Consider the following 13,750-nt stretch of genomic DNA (forward strand, 5'->3'; position numbering starts at 1 on the left):
GCTTCAGCCCTGCCCACTCCCCAGCGTCAGAGCAGCAGCAGCAGCAGCAGCTCCCATGCGGCAGAGACACACTGTGTGCTTCTTGGTACCAAAGTGGAGCCTGTGGTTCTATGTCAGGCTGATCTTGAAAGGCTTCTGGAGCCCAGTTTAAACATGCCAACCTCTGGCAGCTGCCACAGCTGGCCCCCCAGTCCCTGCCCTGCTAACACTCTGGCTTTGCCGGGGGGGGGGTCAGCCAAGTGTGGTTGGGAGGGTGTGGAAGAGGGGCCTTTGCGCCTGTGGGGCTGCGCTTGTGAGGAGGTCGATGTGAGGGAAGAGTAGGGCCCATGCTCAGCCTCCCTTGCGTATCTCGCCAGGATCCAATGGGCAGGTGTCCTACGGCGGCATCTCTGGGGACGAATTCTCCATCGACCCCCACACGGGCCTGATCAGCACCCGGCGCTCCCTGGACCATGAGGAGCGTGCAGAGCACTTGCTGACAGGTAAGCTGGGGGAGGGGGGTCCTGGGGGGGGGCTCTTCTGAGGCCCACAGGCCAGCGGCTCCTTCTAGTACCAAGACAGACTCTCTATGGCTCACAGCCTGCTCCCCCTCCCCACAGTGTACGCGCGGGACAAGGGGCTGCCCCCTCGCCAGGCCAAGGCCACGGTTCGCATCCTGGTGGCAGATGACAACGACCACGCGCCCACCTTCCAGGCGGAGGCCTCTTCCCTGGAGGTCCCAGAGAACCAGAGCCAGGTGGAGCTGACCACCATGCGGGCCATGGATCGCGATGCAGGGGAGAACGGGCGCCTCACCTACCGCCTGGCAGGTGAGGGAGGGAGACTCCCTGCTTGGGGCGATGCAGTGCCAAAGGCAGGGGAGGGCAGAAGGGCGGGTTTCCTGCCCCACCAGGGGCTCCTTCTCCTGGTCCCCCTTCGTTTCAGAGTGGGTCCAAGCAGCCCCCATTTCCCACTTTGGAGCCGTATTTATTTATTCATTACATTAAAATTTATACATTGCTCAATTGTGGGAAAACAACCTCAAAGTAGTTTACAAAAAGATGAAAGAAGAAAATCAAGAAAAATTTGCAGCGATGCTTTAAAGCCTACAAAAAGTTAAAACGCTAAAGCAGATAAAAGCTGCACCAGCATTTCTGTGCTTCCCTGAATGTCAGATGGAATATAGGGAAGCTGCCTGTTGGATACCAGTAGGCAAGGAGTTCCAGACTAAGAAAGGGGATTATGGGATGCCTGTCGTGTCAATTCCATGAAGTGGGTAAGGCAGTCTTCAGGCAGGGGAGGATTGACACATGGGCAGCTGAGAAACCAGCATGAGGGGCGGTTTGGGCAGTCATGTGCCAGTCCAGGAAAGCCTCACCCTCCCCCTGCTCCTCCCTTCAGCTGGAGACTCTGAGGAAGACTTCGCCTTGAACCCCGTCTCCGGCCAGCTGTCCACAGCACGAGGCCTGGACCGGGAGCGTGTGGCCAGCTACGCCCTGACCGTCCAGGCCTGCGACCACGGCTCCCCCCCACGCTGCGCCAGCCTGGCGCTCCACGTGCAAGTGCTGGATCTGAACGACAACGCCCCTCACTTTGCCCAGGAAAGCTACGCGGCCGAGGTGCCGGAGGACCTGCCCGTGGGGGCGCTGGTGCTGCAGCTGGAGGCCCAGGACCCGGACGAGGGGCCCAATGGACGCGTCTCCTACTTCCTGGCCAACGAGTCGCTGGGCACCTTCCAGGTGGAGCCCCAGACAGGCCGCCTCACCACCACGCAGCCGCTGGACCGGGAGCAGCGAGACTCCTACCGCTTTGTGGCCGTGGCCGTGGACTCGTCCCCGCTGAGCCCCCGCAGTGCTTCCGTGCAGGTCACGGTCAGCGTCCAGGACGTCAACGACCACATCCCGGCCTTTCCGCTCAGCCCCCTTTCTGTCACGCTGCCCCGCAACACGCCCGCCAAGCGGGTGGTGGCCACGCTGCGGGCTGAGGACCACGACGCGGGCGCCAACGCCTCCCTCCTCTACCGCCTGGCCGCCCCCAGCCCCGCCTTTGCCATCAACACCTACACGGGCGCCATCCAGCTGCTGCAGCCCCTGGGCACCCTCACCCAGCGCCAGCGCACCATCTTCGTCCTGGCCAGCGACCTGGGCGAGCCCCCGCTCTCCTCCATCGGAGTGGTGGTCATCCACCTGCAGGACGAGGGCTTCCGGGGGGTCCGCTTCCCCCGCAGCACCAGCGACGTGACGCTGCCAGAGAACGCCGCGACAGGTAGGGGCGGGGGCGGCTCTGGCTGGCTAGTCTGGAGCAGAAGGGGAGGGGGCTGCCTGGTCTGTCCCCAGCCCAAAAGTGGGAGCAGCAAGGCCACTGCGTGTGTGTCCCAGAGGATTTTAAGAAGGGAGCATAAGAAACCTCAGAGTCTGGCATCCTGTTGCCCATAAAATGTCTCCTTAATGTTGCACACCACCCAGGGATCTTTTGATAAAGGCTTGAATATGAATATGAATATTAACATTAATATTAATATTAATATTACCCACAAGCAGGGCCAGAGCACAAGAGCAACACTCTGCCCTCCTGCGGTTTCTGGCAACTGGCATTCAGGAGCAGTGCTGCCTCTGACCGTGGAGGTGGGCACAGGCATCCTGGCTAGTGGGCCTCGGGAGCCCCCCTCCTCCTCCATGGATTTGCCTAAACCTCTTTCACGGCCATCCGAGTTGGCGGCCACCCCTGCCTCTTGTGGGAGGGAGTTCCGTGGTTTAGCTCTGTGCTGCATGAAGAAGTCCTTCTGTTACCTGTCCTGAATCTTCCACTAACCACAAAGCAGGTTCCCTTCTGGAAGTGGATGTTCTTTTTCTAAAGGCCTCCCCCCCCCCGGCTGCCTCCCCCTCCAGGCACCACCGTGCTGAGCACCCCAGCCACCCACACAGCCGGCTCCTCAGGCCGCATCACCTACAGCATCGTCAGCGGCAACGAGAAGGGCGCTTTCCGCATCCAGCCCAGCTCAGGTACGGAGGGGCCCTCGAGGGCAGGGCCAGGCCGGCCCCCCGGGGCGCGAGGAGAGGCCTTGGGCCACGGTGTTCTCAGGCGGCTTCATCTCTGGGTCAAAAGGCCCCCTTGGAAGCCTGCTTGGTCCTGGAGGAGGGGAGAGCCTCCTCCTCCCTTCCGGGCTCCCTTCTCCTCCACCAGGGGCCCAGGGCTACGACTCACCCGTCATCCATGTGGTCCTGCTCCAGGGTGCCACTTCCACGGAGCGAGGGCCTCTCCCCCCTGAATCTGCCCATCTGGGTCCAGCTTTTCTCGCTGCCCAGGGACTTTGCTGGCAGGCTGCCCTTGCCAGACGCAGAGCGCAGGCCTCCATGGCAAACGAGGGCCCCACATGCCAGCCAAAGCGGCCCCCAAGTTGCCTTCAAGGGAGAGGGTGGGCCCCCCACGGCTTCCCCCGGGGCCCCTCCCCGCAGGGATGGAGAGTGGCGCAGGCGGCCGATCTGCCCCCTTCTGCCCCTGCAGGCCTGGTGTCGGTGCAGAATCCCCGCAGCCTGGACTTTGAGCTGAGCCCCCGCTTGCGCCTGGTGCTGCAGGCAGAGTCCGCCGCCTCCTTCGGCTTCATGGCCGTGAACGTCAACCTGCAGGACGTCAACGACAACCGGCCGCGCTTCCGGCTGCCCAACTACGTGGCCTTCATCTGGGAGGCCCAGGGCTACGACTCGCCCGTCATCCAGGTGGGAGGGGTCCTCTGGGCTGGCGGCTCCTCGGTGGGGCTCCAGGCGAGCCTCAGGAGCAGCACTGGGGGAGGGAGTCCCGGGGGGGGGGCTGGGGGGCATGAGGGCCAGGTCCAAGCGGGGGCAGGACTCTCCCCGTCTTCTCCCGGCAGGTTGTGGCAGATGACTTGGACCAGGGTCCCAACGGGCAGGTGACGTACACCATCAACCAGACTCTGCCCATGAACGGGCTCTATCGCATCAACAGCCAGACGGGCGCCATCACGACAGCGGCCATTCTGGACAGGGAGATTTGGGCCCAGACCCGGTGAGTCCGCCCTTCGGCCTCCCCGCTTCCAGCCATGGAGCGACTCTGGCCACAAGCCTGGCGAGGAGCCCATGGGGAGACATTTATCCTCTCTGAGGCTCTGTGCTGATGTTGGGAAGAGGGAGAGAGGTGGTGTTTAAATTGTGTAATTGCTTTTAATTGTTTTGATTGATGTGTTTCTACTGTGCAGTGAATCTCTTTGGGATTCCTCGCAGGAAGCAACTCACGGAGAGGCAGCCAGGCCAGAAAGGGCGGGGATTGGGGGGTGGGCAGGGACAGGTCTACTGTGAAACTAAGGAAGCTTCGGCTTCAGGGCCCTGGATCCCAGGGGGACCCCAGAAGCAACTTTAGTCCAGGTTGCTTAAAAATTGTGGGTCTAGTAGACCCAATCTGAGCTGCAGTGATTTGAGTCTAAGTTGTATATATTTCAACAATACCAAAGTCCGAGAGTCAGGAGCACAGATGTTGTAAAGCTGTCCGTTCTGTCACTGAAGCAGAGAACAGGGCTTGCCCAGACCTCGTGGCTGGTGGCCAAGCGGCCCCCTGACATTTCAAGCTCCAGGCCCCAAAAAGGTAGCTCTGTGACTGGGCCAGGCCAGTTCCCTCTTCGGCCCCCGCCATGCGCTCCCTGGAATAGCAGGGGGGCCTCTGGGGGGCTCCTGAAGGCTGCCAGTACAGAGGATGCCAAAGGGGAGGGGCTTCTCCTGACCCCCATTCTCCAGGCAGACGCCAGCTGCGCCCCTTGTCCCTGAGACGCTCCTGCTTCCCTCCACCCACAGCCTGGTGCTGACCGCAACAGACCGAGGGAACCCTCCTCTGGTGGGCTCTGCCACCCTCACAGTGCTGGTGATGGATGTGAACGACAACAGCCCCACCATCCCTGCTCCCTGGGAGGTGCGGGTGCCTGAGAGTGAGTAGATGGAACAGGGCTCAGGAAGCCCCTTGGTTGGCTGGGGGGAGGGGCGCTGTGGGAAAGTGGGGCTCTCTCGGCACGGCTCCCTCAAAAGCAGGCACAGAGGGTGTTACCTGGGAAACACCACTTGCAAAACCTGAAGACATGAGCACCTCTGAGCAAGTGCAGAGCTTAGTGCTGGCACAGAGCCCTCTGTCGAGATGGGGAGGAGAAGCCATGCCCCCTGGGCAACCCCAAACAGCTTCGCATGGCCTTTGCCCCCGGCAGGCCCAGCTCTGACCCCCTCCCCCCACTCCACAGATGCCCTGCTGGGCACCGAGATCACCATGGTGACGGGCAACGACGTGGACTGCGGGCCGCAGCTCTCCTACATGCTGGTGTTGGACGGTGGCACCGCTGGCACCTTCAGCATCCTGCGCTACGGGGGCCGCATCACTCTGCTGGGGCCGCTGGACTATGAGCAGCGCAGCCGCTATGCACTGACGGTGCGCGCCTCGGACTCTCAGCACGAGACGGAGGCCAACGTCACGGTGCTGGTGGAAGACGTCAACGACAACCCGCCCGTCTTCTCCCAGGCCCTGTATCAGGTGCGCAGCCTTTGCCCTCGGGCTTCTCCCCTCAGGGGCCGCACGTCCTTCGCCAGGCAGGGCAGAACCCGCCAGAAGGCCATGCGCAAAACAATCTGCGCAGGGTAGCTCTGCAGCAGTGGAAAGTGCAGGAAAGTGGCCCAGAGCTAGGATTCAGAGGGCAGGGCAGGGACAGCACCTTCGATCACAAACCTCGATGCTGCTTTAGTTGAAGCATCACTTGTGCCAAATATGAAAAAGTGTCCGGGTGTGAGTTGCCCCCTTCAGCTCAACATGGCTCAGTCACGTGCCAAAGAGACCACGCCTCCCCCCTGGACCCCCTCCTCATTGTCCTCATTCTGCTCCGCTCCCCCTTGGCTCCTCACAGGAGCACCCATGGGTAGGGGGCAGGTCATGCCAACAGGTTTCCCCCACAACCTTGGAGGGCAAATAAATGCCCAGGAATGACAGGTAACCCTCTGTGTCCTCCCAGGTTGTACTGCCAGAACACACCCGAGCCGGCAGCCCCATCCTGACCCTCAGCGCCACAGACCTGGACTCGGGCGCCAACGGGGAGGTCACCTACCAGCTGGCCAGGCCAAGCCACCTGGTCTCCATCCACCGGACCAACGGTATGAAGGCAGCAGTGGGAGGAGGCCGTATCCACGGAAAGGCCCCTGTGAGATGCGTTGGAGGGGCAGGGGCAGTTCTGGGGGGGGGACGGGACTTTGGATGAGTTCTTCCTTCTCTTCTTTGTGATGTTCTCCCTCCTCTTTCTCTCCTTCCTCCTCTTCTCTTTCTCCTCCTATTCCTCCTCACTGCCCTTTCTCTGCCCTCCCAGGGACCTTGTTCACCACGCAGCTGCTGGTGCTGGATCCGGGGCGCTCCACGCTGGACATCCTAGTGGAGGCCCATGACAGAGGCACACCCAGCCTTTCAGCCTGGACCACGGTGCAGATCCAAGTGCTGGACGTGAACGACCACGGGCCTCGGTTCCTGAAGCCGCACTACAACGCCTGCGTGTCGGAGGACCTGCACCCGGGGACCACCCTGCTCACCCTGGAAGCCACAGATGCCGACGCGACGCGGGAGAACGCGGCCCTCGACTACACCATTGTCAGCGGGAACAGCGGCCACGCCTTCCAGCTGGAGGGCCGTTCCGGGGGCGCCAGTGCCCTGGTGCTGGTGGAGCCCCTCGACTTTGAGGCCGTGGCCATCTACAACCTGACGGTGGCCGTATCGGACCGGGGAGTGCCTCAGCACAGCGCCCTGGTGCCCGTGCTGCTCACTGTGCTGGACGTCAACGACAACCCCCCGGTGTTTGGCCGCTCTGCCTACCACGTGGCCGTGAGCGAGGGCACCGTGCCCGGGGCAGAGCTGCTGCGCGTGGCAGCCCAGGACCCTGACTCGGGGGCCCACGGCCAGGTCCGCTACAGCATCAGCTCCGGGGACCCCGCCGGGCTCTTCCAGCTGCACCCGTCCACAGGGGCACTGCGCCTGGCAAAGGCGCTGGACTGCGAGGCCCAGGCCCTGCACACCCTGGTGGTGCGGGCCTCGGACGGAGCAGGCGGCCACTTCGCCCTAGCGGCCATCACCGTGGAGGTGAAGGACGTCAATGACAACCTCCCCTACTTCCCCCTGGAGGTGCTGAGTTGCAGCCTGCGGGAGAACCTGCCGCCGGGGAGCCTGGTCACCACCGTGCGGGCCGTGGACCTGGACGTGGGAGCCTTTGGGGAGCTGCGCTACGCCCTCCTGCCGTCCGAAGGCGGGGAGGCCTTCGCCATCAACAGCAGCTCCGGGGAGCTGCACGCGCTGCAGCCCTTTGACTTTGAGCGCACAAAGGCCGTCCAGCTGCGGGTGCAGGCCACGGATGTTGGCAACACCTCGGCCACGGCCACCGTGCGGGTTCTGGTGACCGGGGAGGACGAGTATGACCCCGTGTTCCTCAGCCCGGCCTTCAGCTTCGAGGTCCCCGAGGGGGCCCAGCGGGGGCAGAGCATTGGGTCCGTGGTGGCCACGGACGAGGACGAAGGCCCGGACGGAGTGGTGCTCTACACGCTGCTCAAGCCGTCTCCCTTCTTCGGGATCAACCAAACCAGTGGCGCCATCTACCTGCGCGTGGACAGCCAGGCGCCCTCGGGGGGGCCTCCCAAGCAAGAGCCCCGGGAAATGGTGCTGGAGGTGCAGGCCCACAGCCCCTTGCCCGCCTCGCGCTCGGCCTCCGCCCAGGTCACCGTGGACGTGACGCACACCTCCTTCGGCCTGGTGCCTGACCTCAACCTGCTGCTGGTGGTCGCCGTGGCCGCCTCCCTGGGCGTGGTGGTGGTGCTGGCCACCGTGGCCATTGTGCTGGCCCTGGTCCGCTCACGGCAGAGCCGGGGCCCCAAGGAGGTGGATCTGGCCCATGTGCAAAGCGGCTCCTTGCAGAAGCTGGGCCACGGCGAGCCAACTCTGCCCGGCGGAGACTGCCTCTACCACGAGGCGCTGCCCGGCTATGGCACGGAACCGGCCGGCCCCTACACCCGGGGTGGGTCTCTGGACCCCTCCCACTCCAGCGGGCGAGGTTCCGCCGAGGCGGCCGAGGACGACGAAATCCGCATGATCAACGAGTGTCCCCGCATGTCCAGCGTCACCTCCTCCCTGCAGGAGCACCTGGTGGCGCGCGGGCCCGACTCGGGCATCCAGACGGATGCGGACCGCCTCTCGGACGTCTCCTGTGAGCCCGCCACCCTGGATGCGGCTCACTGGTTCAAGAACCGGAAGGGGCCTGGGGGCCTGCTGCTTCCCGGCCAGCCCCCCCAGCTCTACCGGGATGACGGGGGCAGCAGCGGCCCCTACCTGGGGGCCGGCTGCGGGCTCAGCGTCTCCTCCGCCCCCAAAGACTACTCTTTTCCGGAGGACGGGAAGCCCTGCGTGGACGGCTCCCTGACGGCCATTGTGGCCAGCGATGAGGAGCTTCGCGGCAGCTACAACTGGGACTACCTCCTCAACTGGTGCCCCCAGTTCCAGCCCCTGGCCAGCGTCTTCACCGAAATCGCCCGCCTGAAGGACGAGAGTTCCCTGCGCAAGCCCTTCCCCACCAAGCCCAAGCCCCGCATCGACCCGCCTCCCCTCATCACCTCCGTGGCGCACCCGGGCGCCAAGTCCGTGCCCCCCAAGCCGGCCGTGGGGCGGGCCTTCCCCCACCTGGCCACCGCCTCCTCCTCCTCTCTGCGACGCTCCCCCATCAGCCACGAGGGCTCCCTCTCCTCGGCCGCCATGTCCCCCAGCTTCTCCCCCTCGCTCTCCCCACTGGCTGCGCGCTCCCCCATGGTCTCTCCCTTTGGGGTCTCCCAGGGGCCCTCGGCCTCCGCCATCAGCACCGAGCATTCCCTGGAGGCCTCTGAGGAGGCCGAGCTCCGCATCTAGCTTGGGACTCTGCAAAGGGTGTTGACTGAGCACAAGCCCCCCCCCTCCCGCTCCTGGAGCCGAGACTGTGGGACTTTGCCAGGCTGGCTCCTGCATCTGCCTGCAGGAGAGTCGTGGGTTGCAGAAGCTGCCCCTGCGTCACCGTCCTCGGTGCAACGGGATGCAAAGGGATGCTGTGAGGGGCAGAATGCATCCCTCTGCAGGCAACTGGCTGGCCAAAGCGGTGGCAGGAGATGGGCTGCGCTCCCAGGGGGCATTCCATGCGTGGCACAAGGACCACTGCCCTGTGGCAGATCTCACTGCTGTCCTTCCACTGCCCCCACCCCATGTACAGACGCTACTCACAGGAAGACACACACCACCTTCTCAGTATTGCTCCACCCCCACCCCATCCCACGGGGCACTGCTCCCCCCTGCACACGGAGCGGGCTGGGCTGGGTCTGCCTCGGGGGCTGTCGCTGCCCCCTCCAGACCCGTGAGATACTGCTGTTCCAATTGCAATGGGACTCACAGGACCCCACAGCAGCAAAGGGGGCAGCCAGCATGGAGGGGCCTCTTTGCCTGACCAAAGCGTGTCTCTCTCTCTCTCTCTCTCTCTCTCTTGGCCAAGGTAGGTGCAACTTGTGCCCTTCACAGTCCCACATGATGCCACCAGCTCCCCTTCTGTGCCAGGGGGCCCTGTGCCCTCCTCCCACTGCTTGCTTTGCACTGGCATATGCATGCCTTGGGGGGCTGGTTTCCCCCCCCCCAACACACACACACAAGCAAATCTTAACCTAGGAAGAGGGCACCTTCACTTTGCTCGCTCACGCTGGGTTGGCACTGGGTGTGGGGGTCGTGGGGTGATACAGCACCAATGCCCTTCTTGTCCGCGTTGCTCTTTGTCTGAGACTGAAGCAGGGGATCCCAGACTCCCCACCACTTCAAAGCAATACCTCCCCACCCTCAGCGCAGACTTTGCAATAACCAAGTGCTCCTCCCTTGGCTTCCTTTTTTCAGTGAGGGGAGTGAATGGTACTACAGTAGCAATAATTAAACACCCCTGTCTGCCCACCCCACCCCGCCCTACAGGCACATACATGAGAATAAGGGCAAGCAGAGGGAGCGGCCGTCTCCTGAACCCATCCAGCTCTGGCTGGTAGCAGCTGCCTAGGCAGGGGAACTTCCCAGGCCTCCCTGGAGAGGCAACCAAGTTTTGTACCCAGGATCTTCTGCACGCCAAGCAGCTGCTCCCCCCTTCCCTGCCAGTGCTGGCAAGAGGGATCGCGTCTGGCCAGATGCCCTGCAGATAGAAAGCTAGCATGTCAGGAGGGGAAGAGTTCAGCTGCCAGGCTGGTCAACTGGCTCCAGCATGACAAGGAGCTTGAGGGGCCACCGGGGGCAGGATGCTGAAGAAGCCTAGGAAGCATGGCGGAGAGACCCCATCAGGGCAGGGGCAGGAAGGGGACGGAAGCTGCAACAAGTTTGCTCCTTGCCCACAGGCTTCCCAGAAGGCTCTGCGCAGGGGGCTGGGGGGTGGCCGAGGGCACTTCCTCTCCAGGCCGGGAAAAGCTCTACCAGCAGAATTGCTGCCTGCATGCACAAGACCCTGGGGCCAGGCCTTTCTGAGGGGCAAGCACAGGAGACCCCTGCTGAGCGGGTGAGGATGGTGGCCCTCCTTCCCCCTCCCATGCCCATTTCACCCACGAGGCCCGTCCTGAAGCCTCCCTCTCTGGCATCCCCTCTGCCCTGACTGCAGCCCAGCCTGGCAGACTCTCTTTATTTATTGTAATCTGTTTCCTATTTCCAGCATTTTGTATCTTTTTGTATTGCTGAGCATCCGCAGCATGATACGTCCCGGGTGCCCCGCCCGCCCCCTCCCTGGCCCTCCTTTTGAGCAGGGACCAGATCCAAGTGCCAACTTTTTGAAGTAATGCCTTAATAAACCACACCGTGTTTGTAAGGACTCGTCTTCTTGGCGGGGGGGAGGGGCTGAGGGGATGAGACGGGGCCCCGCACCCGCAAGGTAACCGCTTAGGGGTGGCGGGGGGACCCTTTTGTGGGTGGCAGCTTAATGGGCCAGAAAACCCTCGGAAGAGCTTTCGGGTCCAGGATCAGGCCAAGGGCTCATCTCGTCGGGCAGCCTGTCCTCACAGTGGCCGACCAGACTCCCCCAAGAGAAGCCGGCAAGCAGGATCCGAGCCAGGAGCGTTCGCCCCTCCTGTGCTTCCAGCCACGGGCAGGCAGAAGCGGGGCTGCCTCTAGCTGCAGAGCCGAGGCACAGTCGTGGCGGCTCGTAGCCCCCGACGAGGCTTCCGTGGCTGTTCAGGCGACGAAGGGGCGAGAGCAGCCGCTCTTCCTCCTGGACGGCTGTTCCCTCCAGCTCTTCCCCCAAGTGCACTTTGCTCGGGCTGCCCCATTCTACGCCCAGGCGAGGAAAGCCCCGGCCGGCGCAGCGGGCCAAGGGGTTCGGCGTCGGGGCTGCTTCCGGAGGCCCTGGCAGGACGGCGGACGGGGGCTTTCCCGACCCGCGCCACCCTCGGCCGCGCCTGGTCCAGGCTCCCGCCCCGTCGCGCGCTCAGCTTGGGGGGCTTCATCCGCTTAGCCTAAGCCCCGAAGCAGATGCGCCTAATCAGGCGGCTCAGCTCCCCGCGGCGGCCAATTGGCAGGATTAGCCAGAGCGGCCCGAAGACGTGAACTCCGGGTGAACCTGGACGCTTGAGCTGCGAGTCTTGCCTGACGGGGGTGGACTAGATGACCCCGGGGGATCCCTTCCCACTCGGCAGCTCCGCGCCCCTCTGGAGCCCCCGAACCCAGCCGAGCGCGCCGCCTCTCGCAGCCCTCCAGGAGGTGAGGGGGAGCCCCGCGGGGCAGGCGCGCCAGCTGGGAAGGGGCTTGGGGCGGAGGCTCCCCTCGGCGTTTGCCCCGGGCACGAGCCTTTGTCGGCAGTTCGGGGGCGAGCGGCTGGAGGGCACCCGAGAGAGCGGAGGAACGGGTTGCTCCCACTAAACACTCAGAGAAACTTTCCGACAGTCAGAGCTGTTCAGCAGTGGAAGCGATTCCCGCCAGAGGACGGTTGAAGTTCTTAAAGAGAGGCTGGATGGCCGTCTGAGGTCCAGCCCCACTGGTGCTGCAAGTGCTCCGTGGGGCCCAGACCTGTGGGCCGCCGCCTGGAGCCTGGAGCCTGGAAGTGTGTGAGCATCCAGAGCACAGCGGAAGCTACTGTTTATCTCTCCTGCCAAAAGAGTGTTAACTATCAGGTGTGTGTCATCTTCATCTGCATCTCTCTTCTGCCTTACATTGGCTAAAACCCAAGTCTGCCCACGGGCTGAAGAGATTTGGGCAAACACCCTTCTGATCCCTGGGCTGTCGGGATCCTCCTCGCCCTTCCTCTTGTCCCTGCTCTCACTTGTGTGGGCAAAAGACCAGTCGAACAAGAACAGGAGGAGGAGAGCCTCCTGGGTCAGGCGAGGGGCTGGTTTCAAGTCAACTGGCCTAGTTTGCTACGGTTCTTCTTTGTTGTGTAAGTTGGGACAATGTGCTGCCTCGGAAACAAACAGCTCGGAGTGGGGAAAAGGGACCACGTCTTTTGTCTTTCCTTCCTCAGTATCCACTGGGAAATGATGTCATCAAGCTGCTTGCAAAGAAGCCCTAGCATTTAGACTGAGCTGAGAAGGGGACACAAGGAAGGCTGCACTCTGCAAGACTCCTCCGGGGCTCGCCCTGGAAGCTCCGCAGGGAAGCAGCATCTCCGGGGCCCTTATGCTCAGCCTGTGTGCTGGGCACTGTGACCTCTGGGGGGCCACAGCCGCCCCGTCTCCAAATGGAGAAAGAAGAGCCTTGCTTCCGTGCTCACGTCCTGCCTCCAGGCTTCCCCTGTGTGAGAAGAGGATGCCTGACGGGACAGGCTGTTCCGCTGATCCTGCAGCCAGGCTCCTGTTGTGTTTCATCAACGTCAAAAGCCTCCAAGGACTTCCTTCGGAAGGAAGCAGCCGGGATGCAGGAGGTGTCCTTGGAGGAGTTGCTCTTATTTCACCATCAGGTCACATGTTGCGACAATTTAATAAGCAACCTTAAAAGCACTTCAAAACAAATGAGTCACAGGAAGAAGATGGGGGCTGATGACATGCACCTCGGGCGTCAGAGGCCGGGGGAAGGTGTGACGGAAACTCCAAACCATGCAGGTGCACCGGGGGGGGGGGGCAGCCCCTGCTTCTCAGTGCTCAGAGAGCTGCAATGTGTCTAGCAGTAGCCTGTGTGGGGTGCAGGTGAGCCCTGCTTTTGGCCGGATCAGCTTGCTGGCCCTTGCAGCCCAGGGCTGTCTGACTGGCAGAAGATCTCTGGCATCTTGAGCAGAGATCAGTCCCTTTCCTGGCCCTCCATCTTGAATGCAGGGAGCCCATGCATTACAGGTAATGGTAAAGGAGCCCTGGGTTAAGTCCAGTCAAATTCAGCTAAGTTCTGAGCACAATTCAAAGTGTTGGTGCTGACCTTTAAAGCCCTAAACGTCCTCGGCCCAGTATATCTGAAGGAGCGTCTCCACCTCCATCGTTCTGCCTGGACACTGAGGTCCAGCACTGAGGGCCTTCTGGCGGTTCCCTCACTGCGAGAGGCCAAGTTACAGGGAACCAGGCAGAGGGCCTTCTCGGTAGTGGCGCCCGCCCTGTGGAACGCCCTCCCATCAGATGTCAAAGCGATAAACAACTACCTGACATTCAGAAGACATCTGAAGGCAGCCCTGTTCAGGGAAGTTTTTAATATGTGACATTTTAGTGTATTTTTCATCTTTGTTGGAAGCCGCCCAGAGTGGGCGGTGAAACCCAGCCAGATGGGCGGGGTACAAATAATAAATTATTATTATTATTATTATTATTATTATTAT

At 62.5% G+C, this 13,750-nt stretch overlaps 1 protein-coding gene across 3 annotated transcripts in view; it reads left to right on the forward strand.

Annotated features, from left to right (window-relative positions):
* The window catches only part of DCHS1 (dachsous cadherin-related 1), a 31,571-nt gene extending 20,740 nt beyond the window's left edge, over positions 1-10,831 (forward strand). For all 3 annotated transcript variants that reach the window (XM_083435943.1, XM_083435942.1, XM_083435944.1), the window contains exons 12-21: positions 357-482; positions 600-809; positions 1,381-2,244; positions 2,868-2,981; positions 3,484-3,695; positions 3,848-4,002; positions 4,782-4,912; positions 5,216-5,502; positions 5,975-6,113; positions 6,323-10,831. In XM_083435943.1, the coding sequence (XP_083292069.1) occupies positions 357-482; positions 600-809; positions 1,381-2,244; positions 2,868-2,981; positions 3,484-3,695; positions 3,848-4,002; positions 4,782-4,912; positions 5,216-5,502; positions 5,975-6,113; positions 6,323-8,889 (4,805 nt within the window). In that variant the 3' untranslated portion in view covers positions 8,890-10,831. The remainder of the gene's footprint in view (positions 1-356; positions 483-599; positions 810-1,380; positions 2,245-2,867; positions 2,982-3,483; positions 3,696-3,847; positions 4,003-4,781; positions 4,913-5,215; positions 5,503-5,974; positions 6,114-6,322) is intronic.
* The last annotated feature ends 2,919 nt before the right edge of the window (positions 10,832-13,750 follow it).

The sequence above is a fragment of the Podarcis tiliguerta genome (assembly GCF_965153285.1).
Source record: "Podarcis tiliguerta genome assembly, chromosome: 4".
Classification (NCBI taxonomy): Eukaryota; Metazoa; Chordata; class Lepidosauria; order Squamata; family Lacertidae; genus Podarcis; species Podarcis tiliguerta.